This window comes from Osmerus eperlanus, chromosome 11 (genome assembly GCF_963692335.1).
Source record: "Osmerus eperlanus chromosome 11, fOsmEpe2.1, whole genome shotgun sequence".
In the NCBI taxonomy this organism is placed as follows: domain Eukaryota; kingdom Metazoa; phylum Chordata; class Actinopteri; order Osmeriformes; family Osmeridae; genus Osmerus; species Osmerus eperlanus.
In genome coordinates, this window is record NC_085028.1 from 12,413,049 (window position 1) to 12,437,733 (window position 24,685).

Here is a 24,685-nt window from a genome sequence, read left to right on the forward strand (position 1 = left end):
TCTTGTCTGTTTCAGAACCACTTATACATAGAAGATTGACAATGTATTTAAAATATATACTTTTTGTCAATTGTTTTTACGAGATACATTTTTCATTACTTTATGTATACAGTAACTAAAAAAAACATTGGGTTAGGGTTAATGACATTGTGTCAGAGCTGCTTATCAAGATGAATGGCCAATGTACCAATATGCACACTAATACAGGCATTGACATAATAAATAAACTGCTTAATATTTTATTTAAATCCACTTCCACATCATCAAACCTTATTTTATAGATCTAGTTTATAGTTCGGACAGTTTAGGGCAAGGTTGTGGTCCAGAGTATGTATGTGTTACCAGAGTGTTTACCTAACTCTGCCAGTACCTTGTCCAGTGCTGTATCCTGTATGATATTTTAAAACATAGAGACGAGTAAAACGGAAACGTTACTGTTATTCATTTTATTTTCTTCAGAAAGATATTGGGTTTTTTTTAAGGCAAGTTAAACACTTTTAAATCATATACTGTACAATTACAGCTTTTTAAATACACTCAATGATTTCACAGTCACAGACAATCATAGTTAACAAGAGAGGCAGTAGCTTATTTAACATGAAAACTGTCATTGTGTGACCAATTTATTAATGTGAATGAAAAAAAAAACTTTGGTTAGGGACATTTCATTCTATAAAGTGCAATCGTTTCCAATTGTGAGTAGGGATTGGGTTTCCTTGTATTGAAATAGGTACATGAACTCCAATTAGTCTGATGGCTCAACGTATGTTTTATTAGATTCAGTATAAAAATAGAGGAATTGCATTATAACCATTTTAAGTATATATCAAATATCGAATTTGTTAAATCCCTTACAACAGTAAATGATTAACCAGCAGCCAATCATTACTCAATATTGCCAGTGTAACACGTAATTTACTATTTCTACATTCTGCAGGATGTCCACAGCCTGATAAATATGTGGTTAGACTTGTTGTCACAGCTTAATGTAAATTGATGTTAGATTTTCTGTTATAGGAACAATTTTTAAGATGATCTTTTGGTGAATAGAAGAACTAAGAATAAGAATCACAAGCAGGTCTCCATTGTCTCAGGTGATTCTCTTATATAACGCATTGTCAAGCAGTGTTGTTAGCTCTGCAATTCCATCCTCAGATCAGTTGAGATATAATTATAGAAGCGATCAAAGTCTCCTTTTTCACAAATTATTGTACATTGCTTTCCACTTCTTTTCTTTGCTTAGATTTTCAAATTATTCTGCATAGTCCAATGTATAAGCAACCAAAGAGTCAGTCAGCAAACTTTCTTCTGTCCCTCAACAATAATTTCCAGGACTCGTGTGAGATCCATCATTTTGGCGAGCATATCCGTGATGTCCGGATGGTCCTTTGCTCCGCTGATGAACTCCTCCAGGGTCAGCTCACCTGGATGGATACAAAGCCATACTGATCAGATACAAAAATATATCAAAGTATATTGTCATTGCTTTTAGGTATTTTATGCCATTCAAAAAGGGTATTTCAACACTTGAGTCCACTTATCCTATATATGTCTATCAAATAGTATTTACCTTCCCCATTCACATCAATCTTCTCATATATAAGGGTAACAATTTCCTCAGGAGGAATAGAATAGTCCCTGGTGATGTCCTGTATAGCCTGGGAGACATGAAAGATATTACACTTTCACACACACGCATGTCATCACACACTTTCACACACACTCGCATGCCCACAGATCATTACGCTTTGTCTAAGGTTGCGGTTAACCCGCAAACCTAAAATGTTCAACTTTCAGTATGTGACATAATAAAAATATCTTAACACATGCCTCATGCATGGAAACACTGTATCAAACATAATACATTGTCATATATAAACGTCATATAAAAACATTACAATGAATGTCTAGTTTTTTTTTTATTATTATTTTTGTTCTGGTTTCCACAGTGCAGTGTGTCAATATTGTGTTATCTATTATATGTGTCTTACACAGCAAAGCAACGGATTTAGGTCATACTGGAGCTTGTGTTGACGTTGGGATTAGATAAGTAGAACCTTAGATTAAAGGTTGTGTCCAGTTCATGGCTATTTTAAAGTTTTTGACCCCATCAGAGCTCTGAAATAGGGGGCTATTCCGAGAAGATAAACCTTCAGCTGCATAGGCCCCAAACCTTATTTAAGTCACTCAATACTGATAGTAAATTAGAAAATAAAATGACATACCTTGAATATTGTTTCCAATTCATCTTTGTCAATTTTCCCATTTCCATCCTGGTCAAAGAGCTTGAAGTACCACTTTAGTTTCTGATTGATCTCTCCTTTCAGCATTAAACTTACAGCTGCTATGTATTCTACAAAGTCAATATAGCCATCCTAAGAAGATAAATATATAGAGAAGGTTGTTAGATACATTCAGGGTAATTTTTTACCTTTTCGACTATTTTTTGAGACTCTTGCAGTGTCAGATGTTCTATTGTACAGAGAAAGTTGAGTTAGGTAGACACACAGATGATTATGACTGCAAAACAGAAGCATCAAGTCATCACACTTGACCATACTTAATCATTCAACTTACTACTAGAAATACAACTTTCATTTTCCTGTAGTGTCAAATAAGACAAAGGAGCATGATTGTAAGTCTCAAAATACTTTGCATGCAAATCACACCATGTAAAAAAACAAAACAGGTATTAACATTAAGAAGGAAAGAGGCTTTGTGTCTCTTACCCCATCCATGTCAAAGGTAAAAAAGACCTGGTCTACATAGCTGCCAGCTTCCTCTGTCATGCCCTGCAGCTCCAGCATGCTCTTTAACTCAAAAAGGGTTATCAGGCCTGATGGAGACTCCTTCATAAACTTGTTATACCAGTGGTGCATGTCCTCTGCCAAGATATCATCCATGTTTGAGCCGTGGGCACCCATGATTTCTACAGTGTAGAGAGGGCTTCGGCGGTGGGGATAGTGTCCAAAGCACCCAGATGACTGCAGGGAGCAGTCAACGGTAAACTGGCTGGCGAAGGCTGGGCTAGTGTAGTGCCGGCAACACTAGACAGGCACAGACTTAATGCATTGATTGACTTAATCTAAGCTGTAAGCCACTTGGCAAGTAAACCTTAAAAAGAGAGTTAACACACTAATTCGATAACAGCTGAAAACTTCCAAGAATTCAAGAACATTTCTGGCGTGCAGATTAGTTGTAGTCTGTATTGGACACTTGCACAACAGTTCCTAACCACTGAACTGGCAGAACATGCATGACAACTACTATGGATTTAACTCCTTGCTTAACATTCTATTTTCAAGCACTGAATCTCACCACCCACAGTCGAACACATAACACTAACCCTATTGAAACAAGGATTCCCCTGCAGTGGCAGTGGGGTCAGGGAATACCTCAACCTGCTAGATCTGTTTTGGTTAGGGTTTTTGTAACATAAATTACAGAATAAGCATATACTAAAGAATATTTTATTTCAGCCATTTCAGAACTAAATTTTTATCTAGTAAAAGTGAAATAGAATGCAATTATTTATGTATACTTTCCAGCTCCTGCTACCAAGCTTTGCAGTAGGTATAAATCCCTTTAGTACTTATATATATAACATTTTCCTTTCAACTATAGAAAACATCTCCAAAGACAGATTGTTATAACTTGTGATCAAATCACTAAGGACCTATGACTGCATAAAGACTCAGCAATAACTGGACTGACAAACTGATCTTCAATATAATCCCTGTCCAATCACCCATCTAAAATCACCTGTAGCCTACACTTTGAGAGGATCAACACATGCCATGTTGTTAAACCAGCACCAGCAACTGTGGAGAAGTTACTTGCTCTGAAGCCACCAGTGACCTATGACTGCCTCATGTGCATGACCTTTGGTTGGATCATTCATTTAAGACCTCTAGGCTGAGGCTTCCAAATGAAAGAGCAGTGTTTAAATCAATCAGAATATCAAAGCTCAGCACTCCTGTTATAGTAAAGCTACCTTTAGACGATTAACCATCTTGAAAGCAGGATTAAGAGGGACTCATGCCAGGAGCAGCAGACAGGAATGGCTGCCAATACACTAAACAGTGTCAGTACGGACATGGCCAGGTCTATATTATAGTGTCCATAGAAAATCAATACACCCTTTATATTTTCAAGGAGATTGTTTTCATTATTTGACAATTTTCTAACATTAGGGCCCAGTTTTGCAGACATGGATTACGCCTGTTCCTCAAGTAAGAGAAAAATGTATTGGCAACTGTATTGTTTGGCAAGTGGAATTTAGATTTCCAGCCAGGAGACACAATGGGTTAACAAAATTCTATCACAGTAAGAAATGTGGACTATGAAACTCTTTGTCTCTATCGCCGACACTGTTTCCAGACATTGGATACTGTGGGCAGAAAAAAACTTGCACATTTTCTGTGTCCACCCATCTCTTGCTCACCAGGAATGATTCAATATGAATTTTCAACATCCATCTGCGCACACTTACAGGTAAATAAATACTTGTAATAACATAATTTGTTTTTACAATTTCAGCTCTCTTTCATTTTAATTACAATATTCTTTATTTCAATGACAATAGAAAAGTCCCAAATCCGACTGTGTAAATATGCTTTCCCTCTCTTGTGATAGGTACATAAATATACAATCAAGCAGCAGAAATAAAAATGTGTAACACATTTTGGCTGTGCTACTCAAAGTTATAGCATGTACAGTAAGAGGGGGGGAAACGGTGTCTTGTGGTGGAATATTCTAGCAGTACTGTGCAATTCGAATAGTCAAGATGGCGGTTTCAATACAATTTATTTAGTTAGCACAAACATCAGAAAAACAGAGTACTCTGTAAACAGTCATGATCGAAGGACATGCTACAGGTCGTTCGGTAGAGTGATAAAGAACATCAGAAAAACACTGCCTTATATGAACTGAGAACAGATGTTCTTACATGGTCAATCCATCAATTCAGCGGTCTCCATGATTGGCACTGGTCAGTGACAGTCTAAGACAATATATGGCTCTTAGTTAGATATAGGTCATTAATACCTTAGGACAATCTGCTAAACCCATCCTACAGAGCATTTATCCTACAAAGTCTCAGTTTCTTACATTTCACTGTCTATATAAAACACATACATTGTAACTATGTCTTAAAATTCTATCAGTCTCCCAGTCTACACGGCTACAGACATAATCTTTCCACTCTAAAGCTCATAGTATTCAAACCCAATAGCCCCATAAATGAATCCCATCCAAATGCACACTTACAGTACCTTTAGATAGCTGTCTAGATAGAAAACACAGTCAATGTGCAAACAGTGACCATAGCTCTAAGTCTCAAGGAAGTAGAAAAGCTGTCACCAGATTGCCATTCACATTCTTTCTCCATCCTGTTAGAGAGACTTCATGGTGATTTCTCAGATTCTGGTGGTTGTTCTAAGGCAAAGCTGGGAGACATAAACACACATTTTTGAGGAAGACATGATCAAACTGGGATACATTTAGATAGAACTGATCGAAATAGCTTAATTTGTGTGAGCATCTCTCTGTCTTCCTTGTGTGGTTGGGGTTTGTTGACCACTTCATCTGACACATACAGTTTGCTGACGTACAGACACATGACACAAAACACATGACTGAGAAGTAGATACTGGTAGTGGTGTACTCACCTAGGTCTATACTTCACAGTTTAGGCACTGACTCAATAGTAACTGCAAAAACAATGCTCAGAATGAAACACGTCTTTGGCAGTAAAAACAATGTTAATGTCCAGGGCTGCGTTTCCCGATAACGATGAATCGTAGCAACGATCGAGCAAAATAATGAAACCATCGATATTTCTTACATGCGTTTCCCAAACATGCTCGTAAGGAGTAGGCTAATCTATGCGCTTTCAAGAGCTACGATTTTTCAAGAGACACTTTAGCTACGGTGTCTTTGGGAACGGCCCGTAAAACTAAGATTCGTCATACGATGGATTCTACGATCAACTAGGCTTACGACGCTTTCGGGAAATGCAGCCCAGGTGAATCTGACTACTCAAACCCTTTTTTTTTACCCTCCATTTCCAGTGAAGCTGGGTCGATATACAGCACCCCCTCCTTTTCTGGCTCCTGGTCATACAGGTGCTGTCTAAGAACATTGTACACCACCTCTCGACTTAGGGTGAAAAGCTTCAATTGGTCGTGCTGCTCAGGCATCAGGAAGCTTAGACGATACTTAGCTACAACAGAGCCATTCCTGAGACAAACGTCAACCAATTGTTAGATTCATACATACAGTACTGTTTACTGTTTGATGAAATAGAGTAGAAATTAGTAGAGAATATCAGATAAAGACATGTACAATATGCTTCACCTGAAACCCTGTATTTCAGCCATTGAGAAGTAGCGACCAAGGGCAGGAGAGTGGTGGTAGACGTCAGAGAGCTGGGTGAGGCAGAAAACAAGGACACTGAACAGAAATGTGAATGACTGACTCACTACTTTCAGAACTCTGTTATTAGATACAACTTCCCTTCGACACTGCTATGGGCTCAAAAGAACATTAAAATGAGAGAGATTGCTTTCTCTGTCTGGCCAAAGATTCCAATTTTGGGGTGTGAAAGACTTTGAACAGGTCTGCAATAGACGTTTATATTATTTATGAGTACTGTTATAAGCTTGAAGCTCAAAAATACATCAGCCAAACCTTCTTTTGTAGTTCAATAGATAGGGGTTGGGTCTTATTGGACTGGGAGGAAAGAAGCTCCGCTGAGAAGATCATATTGGGTAGTTGGAAGCTGCCATTGAAGTATTGTGGCACCGTGAAAGATGCAAGGTCATACTTCTCATCCACATCCTCATGGATCACTGTTCTCCATAAGAGAAACAGAACCATGTTAAAGCCATAAATATAACTATCCATAAATATCAGACACAGGTATTCACCAGAACCATATTGAAATCCAACATATTTTGTATTTTGTTCTGCATATATATGTACAGCATTGTGGCATGCTGTTGACAAAGTGCATGTATGGTTATGTGAATGGGTTATGTGTACAGTACCTGTGCACAAGGCCCAGGAAACCAGAATTAACACAAAGATGAGGATGATAATGAAGACGATTACCATCCACAGTTTCACATATACAGTTGTTTTTGTCTACACACAAACACACAGATACTCATCGTTAACAAAGCCATGTTTGACTTTCCTTTCAAAAGTCCACTGTTGCCATGTGGTTGCCATGGTTAAATGGATAAACATAATTTTTTTTAAGAATCAAGGGCGTTAAGAACCTGTGTCTGTGTAGACTCCCGATCATCCACAGTGGTCGAGGTGGATCTTCGATGGGCCTCTGCAGCATGGCCTGCAGTCTGCTGATTTCCATTACTGACAAGCCCCTTACCACACAGAATAGAAATTAGAGGCGGGGTGCATTTCACGGCAGGGCTGGAAATACATTTCAGGGTAGGGCTGTTTTTCTGTCTTGAAATTATAAAAATATGTTTAACAACTGTCCTTAATATGTCCATATCTTTGTTAAAGATGCTGTCGATGTGATTGTTTTCAAGAAACCGCACACTCACTGATTAATTTTCACTTTTAACTACATTTGCCACAGTGAATAACTACCTTATAGCCTTAAGTCCTGGTACAAATTACATTTTCAATTTCATTCGAAATGAACAGTATCCCTACAAATATATTTGTGATTCTTCTTAAGCTTTTTTCAGTATCTACTCTCTTAAATAATATACTTTTCATTACCTGTTTAAGAATTAAGGGGGAATGCTCTGCTGCCTCTGGGTCGTTTTCTGTTCTGGCACCATTTCCTGTAGTCGCCTTGAAATGGAATAGCGAACAAGTTCCGGGAATTTAAACATGTAAACAAAACCCTCAGTCTTAGCCAACACTAAGCCGAGTGATAGTAAAGTGACTTCCTATTGAGATCCACGGGTGCATGCTATTATTGGACCTCTGAGGCCATCCCAAAAACCCATTTACACGACTGAATGCTGGCGAAGTGCATTTTTGTCCCACCTGTTGACTGATCCCGAGAAGACCAACTCACCTCAATTTTCGTTAACTCAATGTTCTTCATAACTTTACCCAAACTTCGGAATATCCCTCAATGAGAACCTTGGTAGACGTGATTTTCAAAACATTGTCTTGTTTAAAATACCAATATGTTCAATTAATTGTAGAATACATACATTCCTATTGATAAGGACTCACTCTTCCACTTTCGTTTGCAGGTGTCAATCACGAAAAGGAGTGGTGACGTCAAGGCTTTTTTCTTCTCAGGAAGTAAAACAATAGTCGAATACCATTTTTTTCTTATGTAGACTTATCAGTAAGCTGTCCTCAGACTCGGGCACGTGTGCGGATGCTGATCACAGTTTAGTCAGGAGAAAGTTCTAATGTAAGAAAATGCATACTTTGAAGGCGTCTACTTTTTCTTAGACTTTTGAAATGTTCATGAGACTAGACTCTGGACCTTCTCAATTTAAGGTTAGGGTTAGATCAAACTTCATTTTAAATTATAGGCTATGCCTACGGTTAGGCACGGTAAACGAATAACTTGTTTCTTGATTCCCGAAGAATCCTATTATTTGGTTGCAGCCACTGTCTAGTCTCCTTTTGCCCTAGTGGTTCAACACTTTTGTACTTTTTTGTTTTTATTAGAACATCCTTCTCTATTTTCTACAGATTGATGCTGTATAAGAGCTGTAAGAAAAACCAGATATAAATCATATCTTGGGTCCATTCAGAGGCTTGCTAGAGGCACATTTACTTTCATTTAGGCTAGTTGTATTGCATCATAGGCATTCCGAAATACAAGGTGTTTTTCTTATACAGTCGAGTAGGCTAAATAGCATATGTTTGGTCTGGAGAAGTATGCTTCATTAAACCATCTCAATGTATAATAGCTAATCCTATTTTTTGTTTGTTTGTAGCCTACATGAATGTTTTAGTTTTGAAAAAAGTACTCCTGCTGTCTTGGTCATTTATTGAGCCATTTATTAAATGACCTAGACAAGGTGAGATAAATATTAGCATACCCCAAACATTCATATTCAAGAAATTTAAAATGACATGTATCGGCAGATAACCAATGTTTTCTAAAGACATACTTGCTCTTTATTTACATTGAAGGAGACAGTTTGAGAGAGAGAGAGAGAGAGAGAGAGAGAGAGAGAGAGAGAGAGAGAGAGAGAGAGACAAAGAAATGCTGGAAATGGCCCTGGCCAAATTCAAACCCGGCCACCTGCGTTTAGGCCTTAGCCTTAGTGATACATGTTCTACCCAGTGAGCTACCATGGCACCCCTACTTGTTCTTTTTTTAACATAACATAATATTGTTTATGCATATATGTAATTGTTAATTTATGTTAAATGTCAATCATTGTTCACAGTTCAGACCTTCTAATTGTCATTTTAGTCAACCATTGAAAAAACTTGATCTTGCTCCTCTGTCTCAATGCTGCCATCTATTGTTCCAGCTGGGTAAAAGCCAACAGGTCCATCTTCAATGGCCTCCATAAGACCTGAGGCCTGTGACTGAGATGGGGAGGCCAGGGCCTGCTCCTCTGATTCCTCTGACTCCTGGAGTGCCAGAGCTGCCTTATATGTGGCCTTTAGACAGCTAGAGGAAGTGACCTCCAGTCCTTTGTCTGCTGTACTGTCCTTCTTCCCTTCAGCCACTTTCAGAGGATCTAGTTCATCATAGGAGTTTCCCTGACTTCCTTGAACCTCCTGTCCTGAAGCCTCAAACACATGGTCCTTGTCACCATTCCATTGGGGACTGTGCGGTTCAGATGTCACTGTTTCCTCCCCAGCGGACCTCCTGTGCTGTCGTGTCGGCGGACGCCTCTTGAACGACAGTCGAGCACGACTCTGTGGGGGAAAGAAGAACCAGACTCAGCACGCAACATCATCATTTAAGTAGGCCAACACTTCAGTGTCATCCAGGGCTGCGTTTCCCGATAACGATGGATCGTAGCAACGATCGAGCAAAATAATGAAACCATCGATATTTCTTACATGCGTTTCCCAAACATGCTCGTAAGGAGTAGGCTAATCTATGCGCTTTCAAGTAAAACTAAGATTCGTCATACGATGGATTCTACGATCAATTTAGGCTTACGACGCTTTCGGGAAATGCAGCCCAGGTAGATGAGGGACTTATTATCTTACATATTTACAATGACAACTGTGTACACTTCATTTGCATTAGCATTTTTTTTACTTAATTGTCCCAGTTAACAAAAAAAAGAAGACACCCAGGAAAGGAATTACTTCATAAAATGGCATCTAGAGAGAAGGTAGGAGGGGAAACTGGGTTAAGGGGATTACATTTCCAATCCCTCTTGAGACTGTCCTCAGGTTTATCCTGGCCATAGGACACAACCTTCATGCTCACAACTACGTGTTAGTAAGAAGTGGGATAGGGTGCTTCTGTGTTATGAAGGTTAGTGACGGTGTCACATATACAGGAGAACAATACTAATTTATATTTTTAGACTTTCTTCACTTCCTTGCATGATCTCAATATAAAATCAAGTGTACCTGTCCTGATACATTTCTTAACTTTGTACAATATATTCAAATTTTACAGTCATGAACTGAAATGTGGCATATTTTCAATATTTAGAATGTGAAATATTATTATAGATGTTGTAAAATAATGTTATGTAGATCTTGCTGATAAACATGCTCCCCTTTTTAAATTCCAAAAGCAAGTTGCTTGCAATAAATATTCTTTTACAAAAACGACAAGAAAAAAACACAGTGAAAAAGTTGTAAAGAAATACATGGAACGTAAGATTTTTGTCAACCCCCACTACAATTTGACCTTCAGATTCCCAGAAACAACAATGTTCCTGTTTCCACCGTACATCATTTGATCTGATAGGCCTATGACCTGGGGCTTCTTTGCTGACGTTAGGCATCATGAAATAATGGGATTACCAAGCCTAGGCACGCATTGTTGAACCCAATTTCAGAAAGGTAGGTTTTCCAGCAGGACCATGACTCCAAACACACCAACAGGTGGCAAATGAAGGATATTAATTAATTAATGCTTTCATACAAGTGGATGACATGACACAATGAAAACAAGATACTTTCATGCTCTAGGGCATGTCTCAAAATGCTGAGCACTCGCAAGTAACCTCAATTGTGGATAAAGATGGCACATATGTGACTTTGAAACATGGTTCATCACAGGAGCTTCAGTCGCAAAGATTGCTCAACTGACTAACATGAACAGTCTGCCAACCACCACATAGAAAGGGATGTTGGTCTGCCCCTCATTACAAATATGAATGCACATTTTAGAATTCAGTGGTGAAAAATATATGGGTTTTGCTCTAAAGCTGGCTTTCTCAACCCCTTGTCCTCAGGGATCCCCTCCTGCCCTGCATGTTTTAGATGTGTCCCTGCTCCAACCCACCTGATTCAAATGAATGAGTCACAACACACCAAATTCAAATGAATGAGTCACAACACACCTGATTCAAATGAATGAGTCATGAGTCTGCTGACCTTGTTAATGACTCATTCATTTGAATCAGGTGTGTTGGAGCAGGGAACATCTAAAACATGCAGGGCGGGGGTCCCCGAGGACAAGGGTTGAGAACCATTAGTAGAGAGATGTGGGGAAAGCGTGGTTAGATGAGTCATCCTTCATCATATTCTCTACAAGTGGGTGTGTACATGTGTGGCATGCACCCAGAGAGCAGTACAGGTGTGAATGCTGCACCCCTACAGCAAGAAGGTCTGGTGGCTGTATGGGGGCATTTTTCTGGCATTGTTTGAGTCTATTTATCCCTTTAGAGGGAACGGTCACTGCAGTTCCTTACAAAGTAATTCATATCACCTTTTTTTCTTTTTCCTGTGATGAAACATTCCTATCCTGGAATGGTCTCTTCCAGGATGACAATTCCCCAATCCACAGGGCACAAGGGATCACTGAATGGTATGATGAGCATGAAAATGATCTGATTATGGTATTTGCTGTTAGCAGATCTCAGCCCAATTAAACATAATGGGAGACTTTGGACCAATGTATTAGGCGTGCTGTCCACCACCATCATCAAAACACCTAATTAAGGAATAACTTTTGGAAGTATGGTGTGACATGCCTCCAGAAGAGTTCCCAACACTTGTGGAATATACAGTACCAGTAAAAAGTTTTGACTGGTACTGTATTCAAAGGTGTATTTTAGCTGCGCTGGCATATTGTGATAACCCAACACCTTTTTCCTTTTATTTGCTACCTGTCCAATCTCTACAGCGAAATACAGAATTAAAGTTGTCAGAATAATGTTGTGCTGTGAATTTCAACCCATGTTGAAATGTTTCCGACATGTAAATATAATTACTGTATATTCAAGCTGCAAACATGATCAAGCTGACAACTACTAAGCATGCCAGTGCATAGTAAAGTAGTACCAGTAAGGTTTACATCACCCTGGTCGAAATTCTAAATTCTATGGACAGACCTTGTTGATGCTGAGCAGCGTTGTGGCCTCAGCAGGCCTTTCAAAGCTGACAGGATCCTCGTCATCACTGGAGAGCGCGGTGGGACTCTCTGCAGGGCTCACTGTTGGAGTCACTGTTGGAGTCACTGTTGGAGTCACTGTTGGACTCACTGTTGGACTCAGAGGGCTGCAGGTGGGGGAAGATGGGGGTACCGGCTGCAACTTCACCTCTGGACTCCTTGGAGAGGGTAGCAGCTCTGTGGGTGTCAATGCTAAGTTGGCCTAGTGAAAGAGACCAGAAAAAGCAACTCTTTGACCGTGACAAGAAGCTATTGTCTTGAATTTAACAACAAATTAAACAATATACCACACAGTCAGATTGCTATGTGGCATTCTGCATCTGACTGAGAAGTTTACTTAATAATTGAAAGCATAGAAGGCACTAAGCTAAATATTAAACATAGAAATAGAAACGTCACAAATTTGTCATATCAAGCCCTCCTCTCAAAAAGGATGGCACACTGTTGCAGAATTTTAAAAAATAATGTTAAAAACACCAGTTTACATAATTCTTTTGTAATTCTCATCCATGTGATGCATGAAAACGTCAATGTTTACCTGCATCAGATTGATATTTTTGTCTTGCCTTGTATGACATCATCACCCCTTTGCTTTAAAATCAACATGTAGCCTTCCCTGACACAATAATCCCTTGAGATGCCCTCTGCTTTCGTGCACAATTCACAACACAACCAAATTTGAAACTTCCTGTCCTCCAACCTAGTCTATATTGTAGTTAGCAACAAAGGACCCTACCTGAACAGGGGAGAAGAGTAAGAGAGAGAAACGGCAGCCCTTTTGTCCCATTACTGCCCACCGTGTCAGTGGTGACTGTGGCAGCAAGGCATCCGGTCAGGGAATAGTTTGTCTGTGAGCTCATTTGCTCATTAATCTGAGCCAATTGTGAAGGACTTAGTATAGATCCCTTCCCCGTTTTTACTCATCACTCACGCAGACGCCACTCATGCACTGACACCAGTTGGACAGTAGGGTGTGTCTTAGAAGCGAGACTTAGGATGGACAATCATGCAAGCTTTTCATGAGTAGGGAGCCTATCATGTTGACTTTGAGAGGATATGGAGTGTCATTCAGTTTCTAGGGACAAAACCCCAATTTTTTTTCTACTTTACATAGCATAACTGTATTATCAATACTTTGATCTCTCAGCATTTACAATAAATGTATAAAAGTGTCAACAATTATTGTATAAAACATGATGTGTGCCAGTGATTATGCCTAAGTTTACATATTATTAGTCATTATTCTCACAACTTAACTACCATTTCATTCTTGGACAACCCTACATTCCGGTGCCAAAAAAACTGGGAGTGTCAAAACAATTTTGGATAATAATTTCTGTTGTTTACAGTTATATATATATATATTTTTTAGACAGACCACTCGGAAACAAATGAAGAGAAATATAAATATAAATGGATGAGGGAGCCTTTCTCCCCTCCCTCCTGCCTTTGACTTACACACACCCCATTCGCTATTTGATAAAGTATATGCACACAAAACCATGAACACACACACACAGCCCCTGCCGTTCTTTTATCACTGGAAGAGGTGGTGTCTGTTTCTGGTTCAGTCCCCTACTAGAGCTCGTCTGTCTTCACAGCATTACTAGCCTTTCCAGTCCCATCTACACCCTCAGGAGGACAATTGCAGAGGCAGAGTTCAGACTGTAGGGATTCCACGTAAAGAGAGAAATTGATTTAATAATTAATTGTTTTATCCTGGGTTGATTCTAAACATCTGGTTCTTTCCACAGTTTTTGACTTCCTTCCTGCAAGGCTTTTTTCTTTCTGCCTCCCTTTCTGGCATGCCCTGGACCAAACCCCAATCAGAGCTCTATTCTGGCTCAACAAACATCATGGATGACCACCACTACGAAGGTTCTCTGTTTCCCACCTCCACCCTCATCCCAGTCACTGTGATCTGTATTCTGCTCTTCATTGTTGGTGTGACTGGAAACACCATGACCATCCTCATCATCCAGCGCTTCAAAGACATGAAGACAACCACCAACCTGTACCTTTCCAGCATGGCTGTGTCTGACTTAGTCATCTTCCTCAGCCTGCCCTTTGACCTGTACCGCCTCTGGAAGTATGTCCCTTGGGTCTTTGGTGGGCTGGTGTGCCGTCTCTACCACTACATCAACGAGGGCTGCACATACGCCACCATCCTGCACATTACTGCCCTGAGCATGGAGCGTTACTTGGCAATCAGTTTCCCTTTGTGGGCCAAGGTGGTGGTGACCAAGCGCAGGGTTCAGTACATAATTGTTGCTCTCTGGACCTTTGCTCTTCTCTCTGCAGCACCAACACTATTTCTGGTTGGGGTGGAGTATGAAAATGACACTCATCCAGATTACAGCACCCGCCAGTGCAAACATACCAACTATGCCATTAGCTCAGGACAACTGCACACTATGCTCTGGGTGTCTACCACTTATTTCTTCTGCCCCATGTTCTGCCTCATTTTCCTGTATGGTTCTATTGGATGCAAGCTGTGGAAGAGCAAGAATGACCTGCAGGGTCACTGTGCCATCGACCGTGAGAGGTCCCATAGGCAGACTGTCAAGATTCTTGGTGAGTTAACCTTTTTATTATCAACTTTTTTCAAGACAGAACACAATTTTTTTTCCAGCTGAAAACAAAAATGCGTACTGCATGTGGTACAAAATCTGCATTTTGATGACGTAACTGAACTTACAAAAATTTAGCTTAGCCTAAATTTCAACTTAAACTCCAGCCAGTGATATAACTTAGTGTACACTTAAACTATTAAAAAGGTTAGTGCACCGTTCTTAACTTTTGAGTGTGAGAAAATAAGTCTAATTAATGAATGATTGTCTTCTTAGGACAGCCAAATGAGCCGTTTATCTTGTTTATACTGTAATTACTGTGCCAACATATCATCTGCGTGATGTGTAGCTCTTACATGATTTCCAGGAACCTTGTTTCACACTTTAACCAGTCTCTTCTGAAGTGTGTTCATGTTTAATGAACGGTATCCTTTAATATTAATGTAGTTCATTAGCCTAGCACACACAAAGCCATAGACATAAAACATGTCGCCTTCACTGTCCACATTAGTGGGATCCTATGTTGAGATTGTCATAAATCAAAGTGAATGGAAATTGACAAGCTCTCACGCTCCTAAATGGCTTTCTAATTTTGTGGTGTCAAATTGATGAGCTCAGGGGAGATAGATAAAAAAATCAGCTGAAATATAGTCTCATATTAAATATAAATATATAAACATGTGTCTGTAACACTCGTGTTTCACCGCTCACTCCTTAGGGTTCCTAACCCTGAACCTAACCCTATATTTTTGTACCTCTTCCTCTCTTTCTCTACCTGCTTCTTCTATCCTGATATGTTTTATCCTACCATTCCCTTTCTTGTTCACACTAGTGGTAGTGGTACTAGGTTTTATCATCTGCTGGCTGCCCTATCACATTGGTAGAAACCTGTTTGCTCAGGTGGATGACTACCATGAGGCCAAGCTGAGTCAGAACTTCAATGTAGGCTCCATGGTGCTCTGCTACCTCAGTGCCTCCATCAACCCAGTGCTGTACAACCTCATGTCTACCAAGTACAGGGCCGCCGCTCGCCGACTGTTCCTGCTCTCCCACAGACCTCAACAAAATCAACATTTCCAGAGACAGCTTTCTGTCAGGGAGGACATCACAACCCTCAATGAGACCCTAACTGGGGTGTAGTATGATAGCCTGCTGCCCAGCTGCAGTCCATAATGCTCCAGGTCTCCTGAGACATGGGTTATCTCCTAAGAGGCTTACCAATACCTAGATTCAAAACAGACCCAAAGCCACAGCAGCCAGAAGAGATTGTGTCAATCAGAGGTCCCATCTCAATCTTCCACTATTACCACAAAGAATGTCTGTACTATTGTATATGTTTACGGTGACATTGTGTTATCATATAGTCTTGTATTGTGTGTATTTGAATATATATACAGTTTTGAATTATTTCATGATGGTTACATATATTAACAGTAATAGCATATTTACGCATTGGGTAATTTCTGTAAACCAAATTTAGAATATTCTTGATGTTACTTCGGATGATGATTGGCACAGCTATTGCATTTCATATTATGTTCTCTGTTTTCATGCAGTTACATATCGTGGAATTCCCTTGGTTTTTACTTGAAAATCCTGCTCATAACTGTTTATTGTATGTGAGAACAAATAATTTCCATGAACTAATTGTCATATAAGCACTCATCTAAAGTAATATTTGTTTGTTGGATATGAACAGCATGTGTTTTGAATTAATATTTAGTTGGAAAAAGTATATTCAAGGTTTGTTGTCCCTCATTTACAGTTTCCCCCCTTAATTGAATTTAGTATCATGAAAATATAATAATTGTGGACTGTGTGTGTAGATATAATATGTGGTCCACCTGAGCCCAGAGCCTATGGCTGCTGCGTGTGTACTGTCTACCAGGTGTAATCTGACATTATAATTGTATTACCTGGTCCTGGAGCAAGATTTACACTGGCAGGCAAGGACTCCACATCCCCATATTCACCGCAACTGCTGTTCTTAATGCGTGATTGAAAGAGGAAAAGGATACTTATTGCAGAAAGAGACATGTTGTATTTGTGTCATTATTTATTCATGTATTTATTCTCTTTTGTTTGTCATTTATTTATTTTGGATTAGAGATTAAAGCATAAAACTGACATTTTAATTTGTGCTGAGGTTATACAAATCTCATGATCCTCATGAAACCACCAACAATAAAGTGATAATCATTTGTCTTTGTTTTTTTACAGAAGGGTTTCACAAAACCCTTATACCCTTGTAGGATGTTTGGTGCTTTCAGTGTCAATCTGTAAAATACCTGGTGCCTCATTTCTAAATTGTGTATATGTACAAAAAGTTTGATTAATTAACACATTGGCTGTTGTCTTTATGCATGCTCAGTGCACACTAATGATGTATAATACCATGATCTAAATCTTGGTAGCACAGATGCAAAAAACGGCACTGTCACGTGGCAAATGCTTCTGTCAAAATTGTCAAAAATTTGTATTCTGCTTCCACAATGTTTGTGGATATCAGTGAGATAGCATTTATCATAGGGGTGGAATAATTGTATCATTTGGAAAAGGTGCATAATTTCCCTGTCAATCATAATTTCACTCAGAAAAGATCTTTGCTGCATGGTGTAAGGTGCCCATGTGCAAGATGAATTGTAAAAATCCTACAGTTAAAGCTTCTATTGACATACTAATAAGCCAACCATAAATGTTAAACATTCCCGTTTTAGTGAACAATGTTGATATTCAATGTTGACGTGTTGTGTCACCTGGTAGCCTGATTTCCTTAAATAGACCGATAAAGCCTATAAAACAGCTGCTACCCATAGTATTGGAAAGATCAGTCATTGCCAAATAATTACTGAATGATCGTCAAACTGTAAGCATTACTGTAATAAATCATTCCTTTGTAAACAGCAAGTATGTTCCCAAGGATGGAGGGTGCAGTCACCTTAGTCAGATTTTACACCTAGAACACTGAAGAGAAAGCTCTTGCCAAAATGTATTTTGGAAACTATTGTTCACTTTTCAACAGACAAAACCACATAATTGTACATGTGCACACATCATTTAACTAAACTACATGAATGTCATGTACACACATTCACATGTAATTCACATGTGAACATTATGATTGGACAGAATCACATACATTTAACTTTTGTGTGCCTTCAGTATTTAATAAAAACTAAAACACATAATTTTCACGTTTGCATGTGTTTCACTTGTCACTTATCATGTGCATGTGTGCTTACACATGATGGACACATTGTCTTGTGTTTAAAGTAAACAAATACCTCCTTTTCACTGTGCATTTGTGCTATAATAAATCAACAAGTCCCTAGCCCCACTGGTCTCAGCAAGTCATTGGTTAAAGAGAGTAAGCTCTCAGGTAGGCTATATCCAGGATGACAGTTTATCATGAAATCAGAAGTCTACAATGTATCCAATTCTAAAGTGTTTTTACTTCTGTAGCAATGTCGGTAGCACTGCACTTAGCCTTTGAGTAGCTAGGTGGTGGTATTGTATTATATGGTGTTGGTGTGCATGTGTTGTGTATGTAAACAGGTGGGTGTGGCGCATAGTCTATACATGGGACAGTTGTGATGAATCGCTCTGTGTCCTAGTCTACGGTCGTGTTTTTGTCATTGTCCGTTTATGCATGCAGTCTGTAGCTGAATAATACATTTTACTTAAGCATACTAACACACATTCAAATATGTAAATGTGTTTCAGCTTTTTTAACATGTGAACAGGAGACAACACATAGTCTTATATGTGTTTAAGAAAATAAAGGAGGCATTGCATTGTTGCACATTTTGTCTGTAGTCTCCAATATAAATGGCTGCTGTAATTTCAGCAAAACACCAGATGTCCCTCTGCTCTACATTTTCATGCCCCAAAGCTTTTCCCGGCACAAACAGTAAGAAAGCCCTAATTCTTCACAATGTAGCAGCATGCTCTTGCCTGTTCTAGACACAGTTATTAAAGAGTAACTCCCCAATTTCAGCCACAGTCCACTCCTTCAAATTGTGAAAATATTATTTCTGATAAAAGATTGTGGGATTTTGGCACAGGGGTCTTGAAATAACCCAATGATGCATGGAGAAGATCTCAAGGCAGAGCATACTGCGGGATGATGTCTTTGAAGTAAGCAGGGCCCATCCATGCAAATAACAGTCAAAATCAAGTGTTTAGCAATGCGTGAATATTAACCATAGGGGTTTAATCAAAAATTACAAATAAAGGTTTTTTATGTTCAGTTAGTTATTAAAGGTACAATGGTTTGGATTTTTTCTATAAAAAGTTTTGTTCCTTATAAACATATTGTGTATGCTAAATAGGCCCTCTGAGAGTTGACTAGTAACACAGACAGCTCAGTGTCAGTAGAATGGCAATTTATAATTTTTGGAGCGTGCCGCTACTTTCCAGTAAATTATGTTCCAACAATCCTGTTCCAGCCAATCGCCTTCGGCGATGCATGCCTTCCTACTTGGCTTATTTTGTGAAACAACTTTCAATCAAACTAGAACTGGAGGAAAGCTAACTGTTCAGAGAAGAATTGGGGGCGCCGTTTCTAATTTTCAACTTATTTAATAATTTTATGTTACCTATTGCAGCTTTGAGGTAGCTATACATATGACTGCACACAGAAACGTTCCAACAACATAAAAGTTAAGTGGAAGCCCATGGAGCCCAGTTGATGGCCACTAAAAACTGACAATATGCACATATTCCTGTCAAATCTGCATAGATCTGGATTTCTTGTCACCTTCGCAATGCATCTCAGAATGACACAGAAGAAGGTACATGATTCCAAAGAAAAAATTAAGGGGCAACATGTCTCACGATTTGTGCCAGTGGATACCACCAAACTCACTTCTGTAATTTTATTTAATCAGGTTCTCCGCCTTTTCCAAAAGGCTTTGTCTCAGTGAAAGTACGTAACTAACAGTGCAGATATCAGAAAACACAAATTGAGACATTCAAGAATTATAAATCTTTTATTGTGCATGGATCCATTGTATATATCATGGCTATACAGATACACTTTAGATACATATCTATGATTATACATTTTCCCATTACGAACATTTTAAAGTGATATGTCTGGTAATATGTATAGTATAACAAATTTTCATTTTGGAATGTAAGGTGTATGAGGTAACTGCAAACATTAAAATTACATAAAAATGGTCTCTTTTTTGTGCATATTTTATTTCTTTTGTTGCGTTTTTGTTTATCTCAGACAAAGGTAGTAACCTGCGGCGAGGTGTTATAATGGCAATCACTATCAAAAATAGGAATTTGAGTCTTTAAATGACAAAAAGACATTTGCAGAATGCCTGGTCGACCAAATCATGTAATTATCTAAAGACTTTTGCAAGATACCTGTGATTCATAACGGTTGCAACAGCAATAATTTGCCCATACCAAATACAACACTAGACCCTATTGTCAGACTACAACACTGAAAATTCAGTATTTGCACTCTGTTACAAAGACTTAACACACAGAGAAAAGGCCAAACTTAGATTCACAGGAAGTACATAAGTTACACATTTTGTATCTGTTGTTTGCTTTTCATGTTTCATGAGTGCAGATTTTTTTTTTCTCTGGATATAATTAATTTATATAACCTTCATTACAATAAAAAAATATACTTCACACAAGTATGACCTTAAATAAAGAAATCAAAATAATTCACAAATTAATGCCTAGAACTATGCCAAATCTCATAATTATGCATGTTTTCCTGACACAAAACCTAAATTGCTAGAAGTTAAAGTAAACAGAACAGTTTTCTAGACTAAAACAAAATTCAAAACCTGAATTAAGAGAATGCTCCCAGGTTTATACCCCATATACTAGTAAATTATCTGAAGCAATTGGTTCTCAAACGGTTTTCTTTAAAGAAATAAGCCATTTCAGCAACATGTGATACTACTTTTAAAACATTCCAAACACAGATAGGGCTTGAACAATCTGAAGATATGTTGAATAAAATGCATCACAAGACCAAGACGTTTTAGGTCAAGGTATTCTTTAACTAAGGTGCAAAATCAAATACTGGAAAAAATCAGATAAAGATAAGCATACATTTTTGTGCTGAACAAAAATAATTTGGATTAAAGCAGCTGCATGATTGTAAAAACAGGCTACAGTATAAATATATTATAGTAAAATAAACCATCATGTTTATGTTGTGTTATGTTTGGTTTTCTATACTGAGCAATTTCTATAACAGGTCCTTGTGTCTTGCTGTACAAAAATATACTAAAATGTATCCAGTCATTTTTGCATCCTTACACATTCTGAACATCAAAAAAGTTGGAAAGTGCTAAATTAAGGTTCTATAATGTGAACAAGACTGTATATCAATTTGTCTTCTCTCAGTACAACCGTCTAATCTCCAGTAGGAATCAGTAGGCCTCTAAAAGGCTCCTCCTGCCTGGGAATCACCATGACATACCTTTGGATCTCAACAGACTGCTGTGCACCGACCAACCAGGTCCCTTGGTCAAACACCAACCAACAACTTACTCAATCAAGATCTGTTTCACATAAACGTAAACATAAATAATGACTAATGATACATAATATGATCGACAATTACATGAGTCCAAGTCTGTTAGTTTTTTCAACAACAGTATCCCTACTGCTTTTAAGTCCCTGTTGTGCAGTATAGCCAATTACACTGGAATTTTAACTGTAATTGAAAAGGAGGCCGTTGTGAGGGTGTTGGGGTGCAAAAGACAAAAAGGTATCATTTGCTCTCTTCTGTTCAGGTAATCCCTCCACCCACCCCTCACACTGCTAATTCTTCAGGTGTGAAAACACAGAAACACAGTGAGAAAATACAACAGAAAAAAAAAAAAAAAAAGCTGTAACCCTGCAGCTGGACAGGAGCTCATTTAATGACAAAGTACTGGATGACGAAAGCAATGAGGATGGAGATGACTGCGAAGAACATAAGGAGTAGAGCGGCACACTGCTCGTCGGTCAGGCTACGCCTGGGTCTGGCTGACTCTGCACCAGCTCTGGGCCCAGAGCCACTCAGGCCACTGCCTGCTGCGACCTCACTGCGCTGGGGGAAGAGAGTCACCGTGGGGCTGAAGGGCCCACTCAGCTCCGGGGCCTCCTGGCACTGCCGAATGGCACACACTCTGAAGCGGTACTCGCTGCTGGGCTGCAGGTTAGGGACTGAGAACGATGTGGCACAGCCTTTGTACATCTGCGAACCGGGAGACAGGATGTCAGGTTGGACACTTCAGTCTCTAAGTGCATCGTTGGTTCATCTAACTCACCAGGCTCCCTTTTCATGAAGTTATGGCTGTACGGAATTTCCATAACTTTTCTCTTTAAGTACATTCTAAATATAAACATAAAATACAACTTGAACACACAGCTGACCAGAGGTGTTAAAAGTGAACCCTGTGGGAACCCTGCCAGACCCCTTAACCAGATGCAGGCTGAAATGTCGGGATGTTGTGATGAGGAATAAAGGTCCAATTGAAATGAGATATTTTTCTCAACATCTAACACCTACATTATAACAGGGGTGGCAGCAATATGCATTCTGTGGAATATATACTTTGGCAACTGAGAGCAGGCAAAGAGAGGTACCTGTTTAAACTCAGAATTTCCCATCATGCACTGCAGGGTGTAGATTATTGGGTCTCCCTTCATGGGCAGCAGAGTCTCCCAGGTAACCTCGCAGGAGTGGTCTTCTAGACGCTCCACTCGGGGGGCTAGTAAAGAGAGAGCATAATGAACTACCAGACAACATTACAAAACAATGAATCAGAGGTTGTCCTATTCAGGAAAAAACAAACATGTTAAACTAGTGCAGGAAAGACACTGGCCACAGCAGTGAACTAAGGATCGGTTACCAAACCTTTCACTGGGGCAGGAGGAGAGCGTGGGGTGGTGAATGTGTAAACATTGGAGAAAGGCCCTTCGCCTGCCTCATTAAAGGCCTGGATGCGGAACGTGTAAGAGGTAGACTCATTAAGTCTCTGGACTTTGTGAGTGTGGCATGGTCCTCTGTACAAGGAAAAAAATCTACACAATGAGAGAGAGAGAGAGATACAGAGAGAGGGGAAAACAATGACAAAAGGGTGTGAGTAACAAAAAAACTGGTATAAAGGAAACCATTATCATGACGCATCTGTCTAAAGATGACCAAGACATTTTCTATATTTCAATTTGCGAACATCACAAAGGCTTTCACAATATTTCATCCGTAAATGGCTGATCATGTCTGAGACGTGTTAAGTGTAAATTTCTCTCAGAGATGGATTCATTGCTGGCACTGTTGAACACCGCAGAGCAGATCACCAACCTGCCATTCTTGTCCTCCATTTGCAGCTGGTACTGGAGGGCGTCCGAAGAGGCTGCCTTGGCCGGCCCCTCGCCCCACTTGAGCCTGAGGGTTTGGTGGCTGAAAGCGGTGCACTCCAGGCGGGGGGGCAGAGGGGGCAGTGGCTTGGTCTTCAGCTTAAAGGTGTGACTAAAAGGCCCCGCACCCAGGCTGTTTAGAGCCTGGATCCTGATCCTGGAAAAAAAAAAGGAAAGACTTCAATCACCCACACAAAAGGAAACGCTGGTTTTCTGAGCCCTGAAGCAAGTTAACTGTTAAACGGTGCATCTTTAAACCCCGTCATAGACTTTGCTTGTTGTTTGTAGCGCTGGGTGACGAGCCGGTAAAGCCTACCTGTAGCTGGTGTCAGGCTGCAGGTGTTGTATGATGTATTTGGTGACAGGGCCAACAGCAATGGGCTGGCGCTCTCCCAGGTCAATCAGGTAGGACGTGATCTCAGCCCCGTGGTCACAGGGGGGCTCCCATCGCAGGCCCAGGCAGCTGGAAGGGGAGTAGAGTGGAGGGGCCGGGTTCTCCTCCTCCTCCTCCTCCTCCTCGTCTTCCTCCAGGTCCAGGGAGGTCTCGTACCCTCTGAGCTCAGCCTCCTTCAGGGCGTGGATGCTGCTGACGGCGGCAGGGACGGAGCACGGCGTCTGACACAGCACCGCCTCGCCGAAGGCTCCCACGCCGGCCACGTTCACAGCCTGCAGGTGCCACAACCACACACGACACGTCACACGATTCTCAATGCTACGCAATAATCTCAGCTTTCAGTACGAGTGTATATTACATGGTGCAAAGACGGCAGGCAAAACAAAATGGGGGACGCAGAGGCATGTTTCCATTTGGGGTTATTTGTCCATGTTACCAAAACGCAAACGCTAACCCTTTCAACACAGCACAATGTGCTGACCATTTGAGGTAGTCAAGATACAAAGATCTCTAGTTTGGTTTCCGCTGTATGACTTCCTCATGTGGACAGTGACAGAGCAGGACACCTTGTCTGACGTAGCTCATTGTGTATTGACCCACCTGAACCCGACAGAAGTAGGATGTGGCAGGGAACAGGCCCTTCATCTCATGGCTGAGACTTGGCCCGCTGTAGCAGATCTGCATGCTCCCCTCCATGGCCCCCCACTCCACACGGAACTCCGACACAGGGGCACCGTTAGACGGGGGGGCCTGAAAATGCAGAGGTCAGTGTTAACACAG

The 24,685-nt window shown here is 40.0% G+C and overlaps 6 protein-coding genes across 9 annotated transcripts in view; 2 read left to right on the forward strand and 4 right to left on the reverse strand.

Annotated features, from left to right (window-relative positions):
* Positions 1–24,685, forward strand: part of lpar6a (lysophosphatidic acid receptor 6a) — a 281,763-nt gene that overhangs the window by 213,354 nt on the left and 43,724 nt on the right. The gene's annotated exons all lie outside the window — the stretch shown is intronic.
* Positions 424–4,131, reverse strand: LOC134028649 (guanylyl cyclase-activating protein 1-like). Its single transcript, XM_062472304.1, has 4 exons — positions 2,730–4,131; positions 2,226–2,375; positions 1,571–1,658; positions 424–1,424 (listed from the first exon to the last, which is right to left on the reverse strand). The coding sequence occupies exons 1-4, from the start codon at positions 2,922–2,924 to the stop codon at positions 1,294–1,296; spliced, it is 564 nt and encodes a 187-aa protein (XP_062328288.1). The 5' UTR covers positions 2,925–4,131; the 3' UTR covers positions 424–1,293.
* Positions 4,788–8,257, reverse strand: LOC134029541 (TPA-induced transmembrane protein). Its single transcript, XM_062473691.1, has 9 exons — positions 8,060–8,257; positions 7,756–7,830; positions 7,284–7,388; positions 7,050–7,146; positions 6,691–6,851; positions 6,358–6,428; positions 6,059–6,240; positions 5,670–5,711; positions 4,788–5,447 (listed from the first exon to the last, which is right to left on the reverse strand). Exons 1-8 carry the CDS (start codon positions 8,087–8,089, stop codon positions 5,683–5,685), a joined length of 750 nt encoding a protein of 249 aa, XP_062329675.1. The 5' UTR covers positions 8,090–8,257; the 3' UTR covers positions 4,788–5,447; positions 5,670–5,682.
* zgc:153184 (uncharacterized protein LOC751652 homolog) lies at positions 8,611–13,414 on the reverse strand. Of its 2 annotated transcripts, none has more exons than XM_062473839.1 (3): positions 13,092–13,283; positions 12,495–12,755; positions 8,611–9,885 (listed from the first exon to the last, which is right to left on the reverse strand). In XM_062473839.1, the coding sequence occupies exons 1-3, from the start codon at positions 13,095–13,097 to the stop codon at positions 9,427–9,429; spliced, it is 726 nt and encodes a 241-aa protein (XP_062329823.1). In that variant the 5' UTR covers positions 13,098–13,283; the 3' UTR covers positions 8,611–9,426. The 2 variants fall into 2 exon arrangements, with proteins under 2 accessions (XP_062329823.1, XP_062329822.1); XM_062473838.1 differs by lacking the exon at positions 13,092–13,283 and adding an exon at positions 13,290–13,414 and having other exon boundaries at positions 8,613–9,885.
* Positions 14,359–16,263, forward strand: mlnr (motilin receptor). The gene is made up of 2 exons (XM_062473129.1): positions 14,359–15,127; positions 15,956–16,263. The coding sequence occupies exons 1-2, from the start codon at positions 14,359–14,361 to the stop codon at positions 16,261–16,263; spliced, it is 1,077 nt and encodes a 358-aa protein (XP_062329113.1).
* The window catches only part of fndc3a (fibronectin type III domain containing 3A), a 34,002-nt gene continuing 29,412 nt past the window's right edge, over positions 20,096–24,685 (reverse strand). For all 3 annotated transcript variants that reach the window (XM_062472458.1, XM_062472460.1, XM_062472459.1), the window contains 6 exons: positions 24,506–24,655; positions 23,828–24,177; positions 23,456–23,668; positions 23,009–23,175; positions 22,738–22,862; positions 20,096–22,345 (listed from right to left, as the gene is read on the reverse strand). In XM_062472458.1, coding sequence (XP_062328442.1) covers positions 22,022–22,345; positions 22,738–22,862; positions 23,009–23,175; positions 23,456–23,668; positions 23,828–24,177; positions 24,506–24,655 — 1,329 coding nt within the window. In that variant the 3' untranslated portion in view covers positions 20,096–22,021. The remainder of the gene's footprint in view (positions 22,346–22,737; positions 22,863–23,008; positions 23,176–23,455; positions 23,669–23,827; positions 24,178–24,505; positions 24,656–24,685) is intronic.